This window comes from Oncorhynchus keta, chromosome 19 (assembly GCF_023373465.1).
Source record: "Oncorhynchus keta strain PuntledgeMale-10-30-2019 chromosome 19, Oket_V2, whole genome shotgun sequence".
Lineage (NCBI taxonomy): Eukaryota > Metazoa > Chordata > Actinopteri > Salmoniformes > Salmonidae > Oncorhynchus > Oncorhynchus keta.
The window spans coordinates 35,200,089-35,222,036 of NC_068439.1; the positions used below are offsets into that span (position 1 = coordinate 35,200,089).

Genomic DNA, 21,948 nt, shown 5'->3' on the forward strand with positions numbered 1-21,948 from the left:
ACCTGGGGACAATCCTAGACAATAACATTTGTTTGAAGACTGTTACTATTTACAAAAACAGGGAGCGACAATGGGCTCCATTTCCTCTCCTGAGAAAATGTGTGGGTTATCTGGAATACAAGTTCATTTGGCACAATAACCCTTTCCCCCAACATATACTTGTGGAAAATATATATTGAGGATGCGTTTCTCGTTTGAAATGATCCCCTCAATGCGTTTGATGATTTTCTCACTTACCTTAATCATATGGTTCAATCTATCAAGTTCACAGCCGAGATTAGTCATAGCTAGATATCCTTCCTTGACACCTCGCCTCAGGGTCCTTGTCGACTACTTTGTATACAAAGCCTACAGACAAGAACAGTATTCTACATGCCTCTTGTGCGCATCCCACATTTCTAAAGGGATTAGCGTACACACAATTTCTGAGACTCTAGCGCATTTGTACTGATACAGCAGTTTGAAAATAAGACTTTCAAAATGTATAGACAGTCTGACGACCGCTCGTACCCCTGAAGAATGGCTTGATGATGCTCTCAGTAAGAGTACATACCCTTGGTGAGACCTCAACCCGGAAGGAATAAAAGTAATTTAAAAAAAATGAATCTCTGCGCCACTAAATATTGTCCTCTGAGTTATGACATCACATCAAGGGAGCGATTAAGAAACGTCTGATCCTGCTTGACAAGCTATTTTCTCTGTCCCTCCTCACTTCTCACACTACAGGGCCAGGAATGTCAGGGACTTCATTGTTCGGGCAGTCCCCCTGAAAATAAGTGATGTAAGACTGGATGAGGTGACTGGCTCCTATCCCTGCCATAGTTGTGCAGCATGTAGGTTCCTGTAACAAAGTGAGTGTATTCAGCAGCTCTTCTAATGTGATATTCCATCTCCTGTCCATGCAATAAATCCCCTATTGCAAGTCATTTCTCAGAGGCTGGTCACAGCATCTCCTCCATGTCCTATACAACAGATGAAACATTCAAGTAGAGGTGGAAAAGCTTGTACTTAGTCTTCTCCAGACAGAATGCAGGTGGATGTTCTATTAAAAAAATAAAAAAATCTTCACCCATCAGGCATGAATGAAGAATTGTTACTGGTATATTGCCTCATTGGTGTTCAACACCCCCATCTAGTGGTGTCTCTAGCACCCTACTCTACAATCCTGTGTTTTTTTATTCTGAGGAATATTCACATATAAAAGCAATAATTGATGATATTTCTCTGTCCGCTTTAGTATCATACATTCTATTCTACTATGCACAGATTTATAGATTACCTGATGTGTTTTCTTGCTTGATCATGTGACATGCAATTACCCTTGAAATAGAAGCCAGGTGTGTGTGCCGACAGTCACACCAATGATGGCCTGAGGCCGAAACGTTCGTGTTTTGTTTTCACCTTTCATTTATGCACTGGTTTTTTTGGGCACCATGATGTTTTAATAAACAGCTTTATTTTGCATTCAGGCTCAGTTTTGGATGTATTCTTTTTTTTTGACAGTGAGGGTCTCAATCTCTTTCAGTATTCTTATTTTGACTCCTTCACACACCCACAGTTTCATCAGCTGTCTGGGTGGCTGGTATCAGATGATCCCGCAGGTGAAGAAGCCAACCCAGACTGTTTTTCCTGGGGCAAAAGTTCAGGATATCACCAGGTTGCTTCCCGAGGCTGTGCGTCAGTCGCCTAGGGGCTGATACTGTCATGGTTCATGTGGGGTCGAATGACATTATGAAGGGCAGCTAAGAACAGCCGAAGATGGATTTTAAAGAACTGGATTGGGTCACTACTTGACAGCAACAAACGCCCAATAACATCTGGCCCTCTGCCCTCCCTAAACTGTGGCATTGAACGGTTCAGCAGACTTTTATCCCTCCTTAACTGGCTTCTAGACTATTGCAGCTTTATGAGAGTAACATTTATTGACAATTTTGATACCATATGGAATCCAAGCTTGTATTCTAAGGATGGGATTCACCACTCAAATCATTTGGGTTCCTGGATCCTTTCACAGCATTATAAGGACTTATCAATGACCCAAGTCCAGCTCATTTAATCCCTACCATTGTGTCGCTGAGTTGTCATAATGTTTCAGCAAACGTACATGATCCCAGGGACGTTGGAAGACAAAGTAAGTAACCTCATTTATGTCCCTCTTACTGCCCTGAATGCCTCTGCTGATCCTACAGCTATTGGATGCAGTAATCATGTGCCTATGAACCAGAGTTCTACTGTTAGCACTGTGGTGGTGTGCACTAGCAGGAAGTCCACTGTGTGCAGCTCACCCTGCACTAACAAATAACCGAGCATGTCTACCTCTGCTAAATTTCCCAGTAAAGCAAAAAAAAAAAAAAGGACCAAGGTTAATGAAATCAATAATTTGCCAGTAACAGATGATATTCATATCTAACAATCTCTGAAACTCACTTAGATAATACCTGTGGTGATGCAGTGGTAGCAATACATGGTTTTAATATCTACAGAAATGCCAAAGGTGGAGGTGTGGCTGTTTATATATTCAGAACCACATTCCTCTAAAGCTTAGAGGATATCATGTTAAATACTGTTGAAGTAATATGGCTACAGGTTCATCTGCCTCACCTAAAGCCCATTCTGGTGGGAAGCTGCTTTAGACCACCAAGTGCTAACAGTCAGTATCTGGATAGCATATGTGAAATGCTTGATAATGTATGTGATATCAAGAGAGGTATATTTTCTGGATTACTTCAATATTGACTGGCTTTCATCAGGCTGCCCACTCAAGAGCTTCAAACTGCAACTAGTGCCTGCAACCTGGTTCAGGTTATCAATCAACCTACCAGGGTAGTGATTCCTATGTTGTAAAGAATATTTTTTGGTCTGTGGTGTGTAATGACAAGCAACCAGACGCTGAACTTGAAAAATGTATGAAATTGCTTATCTCGGTTACTATTAAGCATGCACCCATTATGAAAATTACTGTAAAAACTGTCAACTCCCGTGGATTGATGAGGAATTTAAACATTTTATCTTTGAGAGGGATGAGACAAATTAAATGGCAAATAGGTCTGGCTGTACAACCTATTGGCAAACGTACTTCAAATTGAGAAATCGTGTGACTAAAGTGAATGAAAAGAATAAGAAACTACACTATGAAACAAAGAAATTACATAAAGAATGATAGTAAAAAGCTTTGGAGCACTTTAAATTAATTTTTCACAAAACCCATTTCCAATAATTTCTCATTGGCAAGATTAGCAAATTTAGACCTGACATGCCAGAAACAGACACTACACATCCAAGTATATCTGACCAAATTATGAAAGACAAGCATTGTAATTTTGAATTTTGTAAAGTGGGAAAAAAATCTGGATATTATAGGATGATATTGCTACTCCTATTTGCCATATGTTCATTTAAGCCTTCTAGAAAGTGTGTGCCCTCAGGCCTGAAGGGAAGCAAAAGTTATTCCCCTTCCTAAGAATAGTAAAGCCCCCTTTACTGGCTCAAATAGCTGACCAATCAGCCTGTTACCAACCCTTAGTAAACCTTTAGAAAAAAATGGTGAGAGAAACTGATAATGCAAAGATTGTGGGGGCGGTTTTGTTGGGCAGCACTGCTGACCCTTGGATGTACACAAAGAGTTAACATTAATAATATGCTTTTCAAACTCTTCTGGCTCAAAGTGGAGGAGAGATTGACTTCATCACTACTTGTATTTGTGAGAGGTATGGACATGTTGAATCCACCAAGCTGTTTGTTTGAACTACTGGCACACAGCTCAGACACTCATGAATACCTCACAAGACATGCCACCAGAGGTCTCTTCCCAGTTCACAAGTCTAGAACAGACTATGGTACTACATAGAGCCATGACTGCAAGGAACTCTATTCAACAGCATACTTAATTTTTTTTTTTTTAAACTTAGCTAGCAAACTAGACAAGCAGTCATCATCATGAATCAAATTGGCAATCTACTGGCAAATCCTTTTCAATCCTTGTCATATGAAGAGAAATTATAGATCAAATGTATCGGTGCTCATCGGCCATTGGACATAAACATTACACAATAAGTTGCAAATCTCAAATTCAACAATGAATGGTTTGGAAGGAATCAGTGGCTAACTGTAAGCTTTGCAAAGCAATCACTAGCCTGCTATTCATTGGAGTGGATGTGTGGTCCAAATCTGGGAATAAGGGTCTCTTTCATGTTTAAATGGATAAAAATTCACTCGCAACACACCATGGGCCAGAAAAGGTTGAATACATTGGCCAAGCTGTCCATCCAGCATGACTTCTGCCGCGTTCAAAACAACTGGAAACACAGAACTGGGGAATCTCAAACTTCAGTGAATTCAAGACTACTTGCTCCAACTGGAAAATAAGTTTTGAACTTTCATCCAACTCGGAATTCCAAGTCGGGAACTCTGACCTGAAGATCACTGATGTCATGATTCAACCTTGTCCCCCCCAGAGTTCCCAGTTGTCTTGAAAGCACCATAAATCCAGAGAATGACAGACATTGATGACAAAGTTTGATGATGACATTTGCCCACAAGAAGGACCGACTCACATTCCCATTCAAGTGAGCACAACACAAGGGTGAGTCCAAAAACGTCTTGTATCCTGCTGCATAAATTATGTAAAATGCCAGGGAGATGTAGACGGTAGCTAAGAAAGTAATACTAAGTACATGTTGTGTAGTAAGCCGTTAGTAGCCCATGTGCCTCACCCTAATAATTTGGTCCCTTTCCCACTCATAACTTAGCCTACTGTTCTAACTTGGTGGTGCACATGTAGCCTATAGCCTGTTTTAGTGAAATGTAATCTGATATTGTAAGAGCTTTCATGGGTCTGCTTACATGCCCCCTTTGTCCTACGTCCGTGCTCGCTCATTAATGTCTTAATAGAAATTACGTATTGCCTCTTATCCACTCGTCATCCTCTTATGCCATAGTTTGTACATCTCAATTGTCAGTAGAAACCACATTTGTTGAAGCAAGGCAGACATTTTTATTTATTTAACCTTTAACTAGGAAAGTCAGTTAAGAACAAATTCTTATTTACAATGACGGCCTACCAAAAGGCAAAAGGCCTCCTGCAGGGACGGGGGCCTGGGATTTAAAAAAAATACATACATACAGCTGAAAAGACAGCTGTATGTAGGCCCTAACAGTTTATGGGCACCGTTGCTCACCATTCTAGTGCAATTAATGTATTGTTGTGGCTTTGCTGGCATGCATCTAAAAACAATCATTTTTTAGTTTGCCCCACCAAGATTACATGCTAAAATCACCACTGGTCTCAATGCATTTTATTCCCATTGAGGACCCAAGAGAGTCCAGACAGGGTCATTGTTGCAGCTGCTCCTTGCTGAGGTATTCCCCCACTGTGTGTCTATTATTGTTCTAGTTTGATCCCACCCCAACCCCCACTGTCTGTCTATGAACAGCATTAGGTCACAATGTTGTCGGCAGACAAAAGGAAACGCTGCAACAATTCACTACCATGTTCAAAGAGTACAATCACTGGGGTTCCCCATGAATGGAATTCCCCAGCAATGAGTCCTTGTATTTGACAAATCAAGAAGTCTATGTAATCTTCCTATCCTGAACGTTTGAGTACTTGTGAATCTTTTAGGGTCACAAAGCATGTATAGCCTAATCAGTGCTAGAACACTAATCAATCAAGCTTATTGACAAGGACTCAATGAGGTGCAATGGTTGAGAAAAAAAAAAACTGTTTTAGTAGCTACAATAACTGCTACATTGTGGTTAAAAAAAATTGTGAATTAACGCATTAGTAAGCCTCTATTCAAAGTCAGACGACAAGGAAGATAAACTCGTTGGTTGAAGCATTGTTGCACCCTCTAGCGACTTGTCATTGAAAACAAATGTACCAGGTTACAAGACACAGCAACGTATGTGTATGGGTGATTACGCATATCCAGTTTTATCTGGTTTTGACTTCATCCTTGCGCCGTCTGCCATCTTGTGGACACTGATAGCACAACACACTGTTTTGGAGGGGGATAACTTGCTATACAGTCAAAGTTATGATTTACAATATAACACGTAATATATGGTTCTTAAATTAACCTGTTGCTTTTCAAACTATGTATTTCTTTGAAAGAATCATGCAATTTTTTTATTAAAAGTTCTGTCCCGAACCAGCCTTAACTATCCCTCCTAGCTTTTCCCTAAAAATTGTACTGCTCCACAGTTTGTAGTCTGGCATGTTTTAGGCCTCACCAAAACCAATAGAGTTGGTAATTTGCTACACTTGTCTAAATCTCTAAAAGGGGGGAAAAAAAGTATTTGCAACTTGTGTAGTAACAGGTGTTATAACAGAGTTTGTAAATGTAGTAATAATGAGTTACAATTTTATTTCTCAAAACTGGGTGTACAATATCTGTGGACCGATCCATAAGTGACACAAAAAAAAGTTGCTTGGAGACAGACATGCACAGCAATGGTGGATATTAACCTCCATTCTGGTAACTTAACGAACAAATCAGCTTAGTGATTGAGTGTCAGGATATTCACCTCTCAGAGGTCATTGTGGGTTGTCCCTCTAGTGGTCACCTTGAGGCATTGCATTAATCGTGTAATCATGTTGTTTTTTTACAATGGGTTAAAGGATATTTTTATCCTAATGTGAAACACTAAATCAATAAAGATTGGGCCGAATGTGTATGTTTAGTAATACATAAAGGTACTCTTTAAAAGTATGCTGCCAGCAATGTTGCATCATAAGACCACACTGCTTATCCAAGACAAATACACAAATAGGCCTATTCAGATTCATAGTAATACCTTCGAACGGAGTCTCCATCCCCATTGGATCAATAATGAAAGATTAGACTGCAAGAATAGCTTTTAAATACCACACGCTTGATATGATGTAAGACTGAGTGCAAAGGACTTTGGTCTATGAGAGCAAAGCAGCTGAGCGGTCGACAACCCATTACATTGCACAGATGGTGTGGCTTACTGCCTCTCCTCTTTAAGCCACCATGCTTGGTGTGGTACATGGTCAGCCATTTTGTTACAGTTCCAACTGGATATTCTGCCTTGCTTATCGAATGGTAGAGCAAGTCTGTTCGCTGCCTAAGCCTTGGACTCTAGATTTAAAAACATATTGTGGGGGTTTATGAAACTCAAACCGTTGTATATAAAATGCCTTAGAATCATTTTTTGCATTCTTGAACCTCAAGTTCCTGACTGATACATAAAATGTGAGGGAATTAAAGGGTGGTGGGGGTGACAAGGGCTGTAGCTTTTGGATAAATGTGCCAATGACAAAAGACCAGGTGGGTTTATGGTTTAAAGCCATGTCTGCAGATCAGACTTTTCAGGTTCTGCGCATGCGTTTCTTCACCTCTACTTTACTCACACATTTGTTGTGGTCTCCTTCCCATCACATTTCCCACTGTCAATCGTGAATTATAAATCATCCGCAAACGTCCATGCAGCATTTGCATACCAACCATTGGATCCCATCCAGTTTCATGGGGATATGCATTAGATCTTCTTGAGTTATACACAGTGTTGTTTCAGAGGAAACTGTAGTGTTGTTTTGAATTATGTACAGTGAGCGAATTTTAGAGCAGATGGTGTTAATTAAACTGTAGATTAGTTTACCTCTGTATTTTGCCTAGTGACACATGCTGTTGAGTTTTGGCCATGTGAGAGAAAAACGCACTGGTGTTTTTTTCTTACAGTAAAATAATATGCCATTACATTCGGTTCTGTTATGTACAATACTATAGTTATGTGATCTGGCAGACATTGGGCTTGTTTGAGTGGTAAGGAAAAAAGCAACCAACTGTAGACTAAAGTTGTGGAGTGAAGTAGGGGGAGATGTATCTGCAACAGCCGAAACTCAGACACTTGTGGTTTTGCAGAAGCAAGGCTCAGAGCAACATGGCAGTGTTGCCATGGTTTATAAAACATTGTTTTTTGTAATGTTGAAATAAACTTGTAAATGTGTGTACATTGTACAATCAATTGGTGAGAGAGCACCTCAAATCACATTCATTTGTACATATATAATGTATACATGAATCGCTGCAAAGTTAGTCATGTCTTTGGTCACATTCACTTGGGTCAAACAAAAACACCCTAATGATTGGTTGACAATAGAAGCTCTCACAATGCAGGTAATGCCTGCATTATGTAGTTGGTGGAGAGCAACTACAGAGATTTGCAGTCCACTGCAGTCCGATCTTCATGACCTTTGATCACATGGTCTTTGTAACGTTCATGTAGTTGCAAGTCTGATCATTTTTATCCCTATAATGAAAAACAATTTGGAAGGCGGTGATTATCGACTTGAAAAAAAGTGATCTGCTCGAATGCGCCCATTGATTCAGCTTTGATCTAATTTTATTCAACTTTGAACGCCATTGGCCAGAGTAGACTGTAGAGCCAGAGATGAAAAGGCGAAGCGAAGGGTTACCCTTGCTAGAATCTGTCCAAAATAAGACCAATGTGTTTCTATGGACTTATTTTGGACCTAATATATAATAATAATAAATGCCATTTAGCTGACGCTTTTATCCAAAGCGACTTACAGTCATGTGCATACATTCTACGTATGGGTGGTCCCGGGAATCGAACCCACTACCCTGGCGTTACAAGCGCCATGCTCTACCAACTGAGCCACAGAAGGACCTAAATTTGTAACTTGCCCTCCCACCTTTGGGACAAGCAGCATACCACCCTGCATCCCACTGCTGGCTTGCAACTGAAGCTAAGGAGGGTTTGTTTCTGGATGGGAGACCAGATGCTGCTGGTGTTGGAGGGCCAGTAGTAGGCACTCTTTCCTCTGGTCTAAAAAAGGATCAAGGTCAGCGATTGGTGACATTGCCCTGTGCAGGGTGATGCATTTCAGATGGGATGTTAAACAGGTGTCCCGACTCTGTGGTCACTAAAGATTCCATGGAACTTATTGTAAGAGTAGGGGTGTTAACCCTGGTGTCCTGGCTAACCCCCCCAATCTGGACCTCATACAATCATGGCCACCTATTCATCCCCAGCTTCCAATTGGCTCATTCCTCTCCCCTGTAACTATTCCCCAGGTTGTTGCTGTAAATGAGAATGTTCAGTCAATTTACCTGTTAAAATAAGAGTTCAGTTTTTTTTTTAAATAAACGACTTCCATTGTTATGGCGGAGATATAAGAATCTCTTCGTTTTATACAGATCTCTGGTAGAGCAGAGACTATGGGGTTATTCGACAGTCAGTCACTGATCTACAAACCTTACATCATAAATAACTAGTAGCCTACTGATGGATGTGTAGATCAGTCTGTCACAATTTACCAATGGCACATTAATGTTTAGATTCTCTCGAACATGGCCTGTGTTTAAAGTAGAACATGAAGGATCTTTAGTCCGGAGAAAAAAAATGTTCGAGAAATCGGATCGGCAGCTTTTTGGGGCTTAATTTAAGATTAGGGTTAGTCATAAGGTTAGCAGTGTGGTTAAAGTTACGGTTATTTGTTAAATCAGATTTTAAGACAATACATTTTTTAAATTAGCGGGGTTCAGCCACAATTATGACTTTGTGGCTGTGTTAACTAGTGACGCCCCCGACGGTTTAAAAAGGAAGACTGGGTGGTTTAAAACGATGATATTGACGTTCGCGTTGACCCATCTAAATCTACTGCGCGCGCAATCACAACCAATCACCTCTGTCGTAAGAGGCGGATTATGTTGAGCGGCATGAACTGTTTGATTGGCGTTTCAATCATCCGATTAAGATGAAGGAATGGAGAACTGGCCTATCAAGAGCTCCATAGGGCGGGATTTGATAGAGGGGGCTGGGTGCTAAGTATCATGGAGGATCAGTAGGAGAACTGGGGCCATACAAGAAAACCGAGCTGTGGGTCCAAACTCTGGAGTTGAACATTGTATTGACATATTTTTTTATTTTTTATTTTACGTTAACCTAGTGTTTTATATTTTACTAATAATGGAGATGAAAAAGAGGATCAGTTTAGAATTGAGGAATAGGACACCAGCGGAGGTAAGTTAACTTGCCATTATTTATCTTAAATTAGAGGTGATAACTATGCGAGCCGATAACCCAGAGAAGAGCAGGATTTCTTAAGAGCCTCCGCTCTGCACATTGACAACAGAAGATGCGAGTCCGATTAGGTTTAAATTGTTTTGGATTCCGATTATTCGTCCGATCACAACATATGTTGGTTGCTTGACAAAAACGAACTGAAAGTATCCACAAAGCAATTTAGATCGCTTTGTGATTCTAATAGCATGTTATAGATCTGCAACACTGTCTTTGCCATCATCCGCCTTGTCTTGCGCCCGGCCAGAGATCCATTGGATGTTCAAGGTGGCGGAGCGGGCATAATTATGAAGAACACATTCCGCTCCGATTATGCTATTGTTGTGAGAATTATTAAAATTGTGAAAAGCCAATAACATCTTAATTAGGGCTCAGCTGACGTCGTGTTGACTCCTGTAAGCAAGCTAATCCAAATAGAGAATTCACAACTGATATGGAAATGTAAAATAACTTTTGATAGCCCTCGGGAAGCGATTAATTGGTTTGTCTTGGAAGTTGCCTGATATTATTCCATATGAATGTTGATGCAAATAACTATTTCAGTCGAATTTAAAAACTCAAGCTTTCCATGCGTAACAGATCTTAGCAGGTTAACCAAACGTCAAAACAAGCTGGTTGGTTTCTCTGAGCGGACATTTTACTAATCGAATAGTTTTTTTTTAGCTAAGACCCATTTAATTTTACCGTAACATTTTTTTAAGTTTACGGGATTTAAACATCAATACTCGAATGAACAGCGCCTGAAAGAATGTATAAGCAATAAAACCAGCATGCACGCAAGCAGACAGTTGTCGGAGCGAGACGCGCAGTCACTGTCTACCCTGGCGTCAGTGTAGCGGATTTTTTTGTACAGTACAGGCTGTTGAGCCCCGTTTCTGACGGGCGGGAGTGGAAGTCATTTTGTTACATCTATACACGAGCACATTTTAACGGCGATTACCAGTTTAACTCGATTTAGATAAGCAAATTGATAAATTGTTCGTATTATACGGCTAACGTTACATGTAGGCCTAAATCAAAATGTACAAAGTCTACTTCCAAGCAAATATACGATTCACTCAGCCGGCCATTTAAACAACCTACTTGTACTCTCATCGGAAAACAAATGGTCTATTTTGCCTCCATGATGTAGTGATTATGTAACGACAGGCTTTTCCTCGGGACATTGACGACGTCTCTGTAAAACGTATATGTATACATTAAAGTGTAGCAGCGTTTGCGGTCCTGTTGTGCATTTTATGAATTTAAGTAATATGGCAGATGGCGTGCGGGGCTCAGACCTCCCCCCAATTTAGTAGATTAGGCTACAGTAAGTCCCCCAACCCTCAGAGACGGCGCTTGTTTGAGGATTGACAAACCAGGTCCCCAGTCATTCATGCCACTGACTCTAGCCTTCGACAAACCTATTTATCTTACCATTTCTGTAGTTACATAACTGCTGTGCATTCAGCAGTGAAGTCCATTAATAGGATGTAGGCTACATCTCCACTGTTTCTCACTCAATGACGATATCAAGATGTGCACAGAACTGGTCCTTTACAACCGAGAGGCATTAGGTGAAGATTAAACCAGACTAAGGCTGTGACAACACCAGCCTCCTTTACCATCTCTTGTTTTGAGGAGCGTATTATTTTCAATTTTAAAAAGGTACGATAATACAGTGCATTCGGAAAGTATTCAGACCCCTTGACTTTCCACATTGTGACTTTACAGCCTTATTCTAAAATTGATTAAATATTTTACCCTCATTAATCTACACAAAATATCCCATACTGACAAAGCAAAAACATGTTTAGATTTTTTTGCAAATGTATAAAATAAATACATGGAAATATGACATTTACATAAGTATTCAGACACTTTGGACTTTGATGAAGCACCTTTGGAAGCGATTACTCTTCTTGGGTATGACGCTACAAGCTTGGCGCACCTGTATTTGGGGAGTTTTTCCCCATTCTTCTCTGCAGATCCTCTCAAGCTGTGTCAGGTTGGGTGGGGAGCGTCACTGCACAGCTATTTTCAGGTCTCTCCAGAGATGTTCGTTAGGGTTCAAGTCCAGGCTCTGGCTGGGCAACTCAAGGACATTCAGAAACTTGAGACCCGAAGCCATTCCTGCGTTGTCTTGGCTGTGTACATAGGGTTGTTGTCCTGTTGGAAGGTGAACCTTTGCCCCAGTCTGATGTCCTTAGTGCTCTGGAGCAGGTTATCATCAAGGATCGCTCTGTACTTTGCTCCGTTCATCTTTATCCTGACTAATCTCCCAGTCCCTGCCACTAAAAAACATCCCCATAGCATGATGATGCCACCACCACCATGCTTCACCGTAAGGATGTTGCCAGGTCTCCTCCAGACGTGACGCTTGGCATTCAGGCCAAAGAGTTCAATCTTTGTTTCATCAGACCAGAGAATCTGGATTTCTCATGTCTGAGAGTCCTTTTGGTGCCTTTTACTGAGGAGTGGCTTCAGTCTGGCCACTCTACCATAATGGCCTAATTGGTGGAGTGCTGCAGAGATGGTTGTCCTACTTGCAGGTTCTCCCTCCTCCACAGAGGAACTCTGGATCTGTCAGAGTGACCATCGGGTTCTGGGTCACCTCCCTGACCAAGGCCCTTCTCCGATTGCGCAGTTTGGCCAGGCGGCCAGCTCTAGGAAGAGTCTTGGTGGTTCCAAACTTCTTCCATTTAAGAATGATGGAGGCCATTGTGTTCTTGGAGACCTTCAATGCTGCAGACATTTTTGGTACCCTTCCCCAGATGTGCCTAGACACAATCCTGTCTCAGCTCTACAGACAATTCCTTCGACCTCATGGCTTGTTTTTTGCTCTGACATGCACTGTCAACTGTAGGACCTTATAGAGACAGGTGTGTGCCTTTCCAAATCATATGTCCATTCAATTGAATTTGCCACAGGTGGACTCCAAATCAAGTTGTAGAAACATCTCAAGGATGATCAATGGAAACATGATTCACTGGAGCTCAATTTCGAGTCTCATAGCAAAGGGTCTGAATACTTATGTAAATAAGGTATCTTTTTTATTTTATACATTTGCAAACATTTATAAAAACCTGTTTTCCCTTTGTCATTATGGAGTATTGTGTATAGATTGAGGATTTTTTTGGTGTCCATTTTAGAATAAAGCTAAAATAACAAATTGTTGAAAAAGTCAAGGGGTCTGAATACTTTCTGAATGCACTGTAATCCCTGGATTGCTGATGCTACACTACATCACCAAAAGTATGTGGACACCCTTTCAAATGAGTAGATTCAGCTTTTTTAGCCACACTCGTTGCTGACAGGTGTATAAAATTGAGCACACAGCCATGCAATTTCCATAGACAAACATTGCCAATAGAATGGCCCGTACTGAAGAGCTCAGTGACTTTCAACGTGGCACGGTCATAGGATGCCACCTTCCCAACAAGTCAGTTGGTCAAATTTCTGCCCTGCTAGAGCTTCTCCTGTCAACTGTAAGTGCTGTTATTGTGAAGTGGAAACATCTAGGAGCAAGAACGGCTCAGCCGCGTAGTGGTATGCCACACAAGCTCACAGAACTGGACCGCAGAGTGATGAAGCACGTAAAAAGCGGCTGTCCTCGGCTGCAACACCCCACTACAGAGTTCCAAACTGCCTCTGGAAGCAACGTCAGCACAAGAACTGAAGCTTCATGAAATGGGATTCCATGGCCGAGCAGCCACACAAGCCTAAGATCACCATGCACAATGCCAAGGGTCAGCTGGAGTGGTGTAAAGCTCACCGCGATTGGACTCAGGAGCATTGGAAGCGCCTTCTCTGGAGTGATGAATCACTCTAAACTATCTGGCAGTCCGACGGACAAATCTGGGTTTGACGGATGCCAGGAGAACGCTACCTGCCTGAATGCATAGTGCCAACTAAAGTTTGGAGGAGGAATAATAGTCGTGGGCTGTTTTTCATGAGTCGGGCTAGGCCCCTTAGTTCTAGTGAAGGGAAATGTTATTGCTACAGCATACAATGACATTTTAGACAATTCTGTGCTTCCAATTTTGTGGCAGTTTGGGGAAGGCCCTTTCCAGTTTCAGCAGGACAATACTCCCGTGCACAAAGCGAGGTCCATACAGAAATGGTTTGTCGAGATCAGTGTGAAAGAACTTGACTGGACTGCACAGAGCCCTGACCTCAAACCTATTGAACACCTCTGGGATTAATTGGAATGCCGACTGCTAGCCAGGCCAAATTGCACAACATCAGTGCCCGACTGCACTAATGCTCTTGTGGCTGAAGTCCCTGCCGCAATGTTCCAACATCTAGTGGAAAACCTTCTCAGAAGAGTGGAGGCTGTTATATTAATGCCCATGATTTTGGAATGAATGTTCAACGAGCAGGTGTCCACATACACTACATGACCAAAAGTATGTATTGACCATTGAGGCTTTGAAGCCACCTGTCGGCCATATTGGCACTCCCCAATCCTCTATAGGAATTAATGTAATTCTACAGTATTTCAATTAAATGTTTAAAGGACAAAGTTACATGTATTTAAGTATTTTTGTCATTATAGTGGTGACAGTAACATTAGTACAAAAAAAATACATTAAAAATGTTTCATGTTTTGTTCAGCGCATTATAGCGCAAATTAATATAAAGTATGCATGAACGTGTCTGTAATAGTGTCAAAGAATGTAGACATTAAATGTTTCTATAGCTTCCAAAAAAAAAAATTCAAATGGAGTGCGAAGATGACTGTGCAGTGGCGTCAATAGTGCCCCCTGTCAGTCATCTAGGGGTTATACACATCATTGGTTAGTACATTTATATTTTTACCTCTTGAAGCCTTGTAGCTAGTCAGCTACTCCAGCCGTGGCGTTTTTCCAGACAGGGCTTCAGTCTTGTCCACACAAGGCATTCAAGCAGAACATTTTTGAAAAGGCATGTGTTCACAGGAAACAGCTGACTTTAGGTCAAGGGTCAGCTTTTCCAATCAACATGCAATAAGATCACAAAATGGTGAATTAAACCAAACAAATCAAATGTTTGCCTTTGTCAATAAAAATGCAAACTAGCTAAGCATTTTAATTTGGTTTAATGAAGTTGATTATTTAACATTTAAGGATGACATCTCTTGAGATGCACCATCTCATTTTCAAGAGTGTCCAATGTATGGTGATGACTATTCCTACAGGTGACAGAGCTGGTGGTGGATAACTGCCGCACCAGTGATGGTGAAGTAGAGGGCCTGACAGATGACTTCAAGGAGCTGGAATTCCTCAGCATGGTCAACGTTGGACTCACCTCCCTGGCAAAGCTACCGTCGCTGCCCAAACTGCGCAAGGTGAGTAGGGAAGCCAGATCTTTTTGAGCAATCAATTCTCACTGACAATAATTTAGTTAGCGGAATTATAAGCCAGTCTGGCTTCACTCCCAATTACCAATATTTGACATGCAGGATTACATATTTTTCCCTAAATGATTAATCAAGAAATGTATTATTCTTTCCACAGTTGGAGCTGAGTGACAACAATATCTCAGGTCATTTGGAGACACTTTCAGAGAAATCCCCCAACCTGACGTATCTAAACCTGAGTGGCAACAAGATAAAGGAGCTGAGCAACGTTGAGGCCCTGGTGAGTAGAGTCGTCAATGCTACAGTTGTAGCATTCTGCAGTTCCAGGCAGAAGCAGTTTTTTGGGACTCAGTCATGGTCTTATATCAAATTGTATTTGTCACATGCTTCATAAACAACCTGTGTAGACAGTGAAGTGCTTTCTCAACAATGCAGAAAAAGCACAGAAAAATTATAACACTAGGAATAAAGACAAATAACAAAGGAATAAATACACAATGAATAACGATAACTTACTGCTGAGACTTAGTATATAGTAGAATACACAAGGTGCAAGTAAAACATTTGGTTGTGCATCAGCAATTTGTCTTATGTCAGTCCCTCAATTAGCCATGTCAGCTAACAATTTATAGACTGTTAAGTTAGTCTAGCCAGCCATCTAAACCTGCAATAATCATGGCCCAGACCTCCAGGGGCCCCCATTGATTTTGAGCAGGAAAAGGGGCTGAGCTGGACCCAAGGAAAGAAACAATAAGCATCCAAAACACCCCTAAGCTAGACTAGCCTATTTCAACAACAGCTAACTAACCAAAAATACAGTGGGTGGTCCTCCCAGTTCTAACTAGTGTTAACAAAGTTTACCTACGGGGTAGTGTATGCCCATGGGCAACTTGTCTTGTTTCCCCCTTTTCCCACCAGCAAACAAACACCATAACCAAAAACAATACTCACAGGTGATGTGGAGGTGCTCAAACAAAAGAGAGCTCAATACATATAGAGAGACATAGTAGGAGATGGTGAAACAGCACGCGATCTACAGACATGGCATTTACAGAGAGATTGAGCTCTAGAGCAAACAACTGACAGGGTTTTTAAACCAAGGGAAAGGAACTGTGATTGGGTAGGAAACAGGAGGAGGTGTGTCTTCTGATTGATGATTGATTGGGGAGTGATGATTTTCACCTGTGAGGGGAGAAGGAGAGAAAAGAACACAGGATACACACACACGGGATACCTGTATGGCAAAATTTGTAGACTTGCATGAAATTTGTTATAAAATTGCTACATGTTCTCTCCACCTCATGGCAAAATGTGTATAACTGCAGAAAAAATGCTTTAAAATGACTAAATGTTCTTTACATTCCATGGAAAAAATGTGTAGAATAGCAGGAAATGTACTTTAAAACCTAAACTTTTCTTGTCAAGGGGGGCAACCAAATCTCGTTTAGGGCCCCAAAAGGCTAGAGTTTGTCCTGAGGCTGCTGGTTTTATATTATCTGGGAAAACTACTGTTAGCTTCGGGTATTATATTATAGCACAAACTAATCATCCCATTCACAAGGAGACTAGTACTTGGAGAGAATGATTAATAAGGATTGTCTGATAGGGTGTGCTCTCACCCCTTCTCTCTAAAACCACAGCAAAATCTGAAGAACCTGAAGAGCCTGGACCTGTTTAACTGTGAAATCACCACACTGGAGGAGTACCGTGAGAGCATCTTTGAGCTGCTGCCTCAGGTCACCTACCTGGACGGCTTCGACCAGGAGGACAACGAGGCCCCTGACTCAGAGGCAGACGCCGACGGTGAGTATGTCTACCACAACACAACAACGTGGTGTCAGTGATATTTAAGCTGAACTTTCTTGAACGAAATTCTTCTTCATCATAGATGACGAGGGGGAGGACGGAGCCGGACCAACAGGGGACTATGACGATGAAGATGACGAGGAGGAGGAGGAAGAGGAGGTCTCGGAAGGAAGAGAGGTTGGGCTCTCTTACCTAATGAAGGAAAAGATCCAGGTGAGACAACTGGAATATTTGTCGTGTTTTTTTTCAGAACATCTTCATTTTATTTCCGAAGACTCGAGTCTATGCTTAATTAAAGAATGTGAACTCCTCCCACTCCTAAGGATGAAGAGGATGATGATGACTACGCAGAGGAGGAGGATGGAAAAGGTGAGGACAGGAATTGTTATTGACCGGTCACTAGTAATCAAACCCAAGTACATGGACTCTAGTCTGGAAAGGGTCAGATATGTTTGTCTGACACAGATCTATTGATGTAGTCAACATACACCATGTATACCAAACATTTGGAACACCTTCCTTATGTTCAGTTGCACGGCACTCCCCCATTTTGTGCTCAGAACAGCCTCAATTAGTTGGGACATGGACTCTACCAGGTGTCGAAGCGTTCCACAGGGATGCTTCCTACAGTTGTCACGTTGGCTGGAAGTCCTTTGGGTGGTGGTGCAATGATTAAGAAACGACACAAGACAAAACAAAACGATCACAGATAACACAAAAAAATACAGCAGCAGATTGTTACCTCTCCACACAGGTTATTCCCCTAACAGCACAAGATCTTGCATTACCCGAAACTGTTACAAGCAATACAAAAATAAAAATCCTCCAATAAATGTTTATTATGGGCGACAGGGGGGCAAGAGACTCAAGTTTAGGTTTAGTCTGCAGGCTTTTCCATAGGCAAGGAGCATAACAGGAAAAGGCAGCCATACCCAACTCTGTGGAAATTGCATGGGCCTCAAGCCTAGCTATATAAATTGCCAGCAAGAATACTTAGCTACTATCTTATATGTACGCATTAGATCTGAGGTATTGGGGAGCCTTTGAAAGTGTACTTTGATGCAAGAGAACTACATTAACATGAAACCAAACTGGATTCCTTACACCATGCCCAAACCACATGCCAAATTGATTTTGTCCCCCCCACACCAAACGCAATACTCAGGTTGAAATATCAAAACAACATCTGAATCAATTATATTAATTTGGGGACAGGTCGAAAAGCATTAGACATTTTTGCCAATTTAGCTAGCAAGCTAATATGTCCTATTTAGCTAGCTTGCTGTTGCTAGCTAATTTGTCCTGGAATATAAACATTGAGTTGTTATTTTACCTTAAATGTACAAGGTCCTCTACTCTGACAATTAATCCACAGATAAAAGGTAAACCGAATCGTTTCTAGTCATCTCGCCTCCTTCCAGGCTTCTTTTTCCTCTTTGGACTTTATATGGTGATTGGCAACTAACTTTCATATTAAGGTGCAGTACCACAACTGACCTCAGTTCATCTTTCAATCACCCACATAGGTATATGTTCCTAAAACCCAATGAGAAGATGGCACTTGGGTATATGCTTCTAAAAATCCATTGAGGAGATGGGAGAGGCAGGACTTGCAGAGTGTTCTGCGTCACAAATAGAATCAACTTCTATTTAAGCGCCTGGCAACGCAGACGCTTGCGAGCAGTGTGGGTGCAATGATTGAAAAACATGTATGTGTACATTTTATTTTGCGACGCTCACACACACGACACGACCGTGAAGGTCAGCACGTTGGCCTCTCTTGCAGTGTTTCGCTAATGGGTAATTCAGTCTACAGGGTGGACTTTGTTACGTGACTGAACAGATGTATACTGGTGGTACTGTTTGTTTTCCCTCAGGTGTTTTTGAGATGGGTATGTGGGTGCGGAACATACAGTGGGTTGTGCATCAACTCCCACACAGCCTGTGGATATATCATCGAATTCTGAATGAAGGGAAATGCCAATTGGATTTGATTGCCATTGTTAATTTTGACTTAGTCCTGATTAGAAATGATTGTCACCTCTTTTTAATTTTATCAGACAAATTCTGACATTTTCATTGTCTTTTGTCCTGTGCAGAGGAGAAGGCAGGAGTCAAAGTTGAGAAGAGAAAGAGGGATGCTGAGGATGAAGGGGAGGATGATGATGATGATGACGATGACGACGATGATGACTAGGCTTGTCTTTCCCCAGCGAACCTCTGGATCCAGATCCAAGCTGTAGAACAATAACCACAAAAAAGTGTGATCTTGCAGATTGTTTCTCTTTGTATACCATAGATATCACTATAGAGGCTGTTTTTTTTCTTCGTTTTTATATATATGAGATACAATATGAAAATGAGATTTTATCGACAATTAATTTGTTAATCATTCCATGTTAAACGACCACCCCAAATCTCTTCAATGTGTAAGGGATCTAAAATAAATGGATGAGGGGGGGGGCTGGTTTTATCTCGAATGGCTTGCCAATGATATGATCAGTTGCAACTAGAGGTGTGTTATGGACTAATTTAAGAACGGCTGTCGCAATAATGACCAGCACAACAGAAGTGGCCCACACTGTCCCTCGTTGACGTCAGTGTTCAACAACCATCCAATGGCGTTCCAAGACCCATGACAGGCCATGCAGCCCAGAGTCCAGTCCAGTTCAGCCCATAGAGATAGATAGAGGACTCCTCTTTGTATCTGTGCTATTATAGTGTCTGTGACAGCATGAGCAGCACCATTAAGGCAATCTCCATTTTGAAGTAGTCAATTTTCTTCTTTACGATTGGCTGATTCTGCCTGATGACCCAGTTGGACATTACTCCAACAGGGTCATTAGGAGGGATCAGCCAATGAAGTTGGAAGTTCCACGCAGTTGACTAAATTAAAATGTTGGAAGCCCTCAATGGCGCTGCCCATGCTAATATGACCTTTTGGCCACTAGAGGCCTCTTATCGTTCGTTCTCTATGGTCCAGCCAAGTCTCATCTACCTCTCTGGGCCACGGTGAGGAAAGAATGCCCCCTACAGGACAGCACTCTACACAGCACCATGCTCACTACTCAGGCAGCCAGGGATACCAGGCTAGAAAATAGGCAACAGGAAGTTCAGGAACCTCTATCGTCATCGTTGTCTGCCACAAACGGTCTCCTCTTTCCCCTCAATGCATTTTGTACCAGATTCCACCCATCAATGAAAGTCCTGTCTCGCGTAAGATAGCATAGCAAAGACTGTTTAATCCCTCACACAGTATATGACTTGTTTTAGGAATTTAAAAAATAATGGGAGATGGGGAGGTCCAAAACAGTAGTCTAACAGTTTCTAAACCAGCGTTAGTCCTGGGGAGGCGCACTGCCAACTGATGTGCAAACTGAGGGCCACAGAGATGTGGCTTTCTAGGACCGGGGCCGGTAATCTCTAGTCTAAATCAAACCTAGCGGTTTGGCCTTAACATCCATCCATAACAGATGGGTCAACAAGGACATATCTGTTTACAGCTTGAAATACTGGAACCTGACTGTTAACGCTGCTGTTGCGGTAAAAGTGACAGAGTGGCACGGCCGTAATGTTTTTAAAGTTAAGGTCAAACTGCTTCGGATTTAGGATTTAATCGCATCCCTAAGTACATTTTTAACTTTGTCTTGCTGTTGATGCAAGTTAGTTTATAATTGTACTGGTATTTTACATAGCAGGAACTTTAATCTATTATTTGTAAGGCAATATGTAAATAGTTTCAGTTCCAACCGTTTGGTGTTTCATGTTTGTTTTTTAAAATAAACGTTTTTGTCATTTTGTTTTAATATAAAGCACAGGTCAAGGGGCCAAAGTCTGACCCAACACACTCAATATAGATTATTTTCCATCCTTGGCTGTTGTGACAAGTTATGTGTTTGGTGTGCTGTAAACATCTTTAAAAGAGGGGTTTTGAATAAAAAAAATTATGAACAGAAAAAAAAAATGCTTTGATAGTTGATGTTTTTTTGTCTTCAGAAAATGATTACCTAACTACACAAATGTCATTCACTGCTATGTGATGTACAATTTACCAACAAGTGACCAAAGGAGTGAGAATGTCAGCATATTACATTGGCTGGACCAAACTCACAAAACAAAATATTTTTACAAGGTATTCAGTGAGATGTGAGGAGTGTGAGTGTATTGGAACCCATAAGGCCTTGGGCCACTGTGGCGTATGAGTTACAGTTCCTCACGAACACAGTCTGCTGGCTTTGTTTTCTAATATCACCCACAGCTGCCATCTGCTGGGCATCACGGGCATTAAGAATTCATGAGAGAGGTCTTGGTAGGTGGAGCACACTGGACATGAAGGGGGTGGGGTTTACGGGTTATGTTCGAGATGGAGGGGCAGGGCCACTGTGGAACATGCCATTAACGATGTATTATACTGGTTTTAGGTTGCTTAGTGCTGTGCAGATGGAGTGGGGGATTAGTACTGCTATTATCACTTCCAAGCCTTATTGTGGCATGGCTAGTGTGGGGATGACGCCATATTGCTTTCACCTTTCCAGTTAATTCATATAATTTAGGCACACTGCTAAAGACTTGTTAGGGGGATAGCTGTTTTACTGCCAACAGTAAGAAACACCTCAGATGTTCCTCTATCAATAACAGAAGCCACAGAAATCATCTGACTCACAGAAAATGTAAAGACTGATCCTAAAAAGCAACTTCTGTTTTTGAAAACGGCCTAAGTGACATCAATATTTTTATTTTATTTTACCTTT

At 41.4% G+C, this 21,948-nt stretch overlaps 1 protein-coding gene across 1 annotated transcript; it reads left to right on the top strand.

Moving 5' to 3' along the window:
* The first annotated feature begins 9,809 nt into the window (after positions 1–9,809).
* On the top strand, positions 9,810–21,161 carry LOC118398126 (acidic leucine-rich nuclear phosphoprotein 32 family member E-like). The gene is made up of 7 exons (XM_035793171.1): positions 9,810–10,011; positions 15,230–15,379; positions 15,549–15,671; positions 17,032–17,194; positions 17,280–17,410; positions 17,521–17,566; positions 19,297–21,161. Exons 1-7 carry the CDS (start codon positions 9,958–9,960, stop codon positions 19,392–19,394), a joined length of 765 nt encoding a protein of 254 aa, XP_035649064.1. The 5' UTR covers positions 9,810–9,957; the 3' UTR covers positions 19,395–21,161.
* Positions 21,162–21,948: the final 787 nt, after the last annotated feature.

Excerpts from the sequence above, each read along its gene's own strand:
- LOC118398126 (XM_035793171.1), top strand. The coding sequence starts at position 9,958 with ATGGAGATGAAAAAGAGGATCAGTTTAGAATTGAGGAATAGGACACCA. Across the intron at positions 15,380-15,548 it reads CGCTGCCCAAACTGCGCAAG|TTGGAGCTGAGTGACAACAA; the intron begins GTGAGTAGGGAA and ends TTCTTTCCACAG. Across the intron at positions 15,672-17,031 it reads TGAGCAACGTTGAGGCCCTG|CAAAATCTGAAGAACCTGAA; the intron begins GTGAGTAGAGTC and ends CTAAAACCACAG.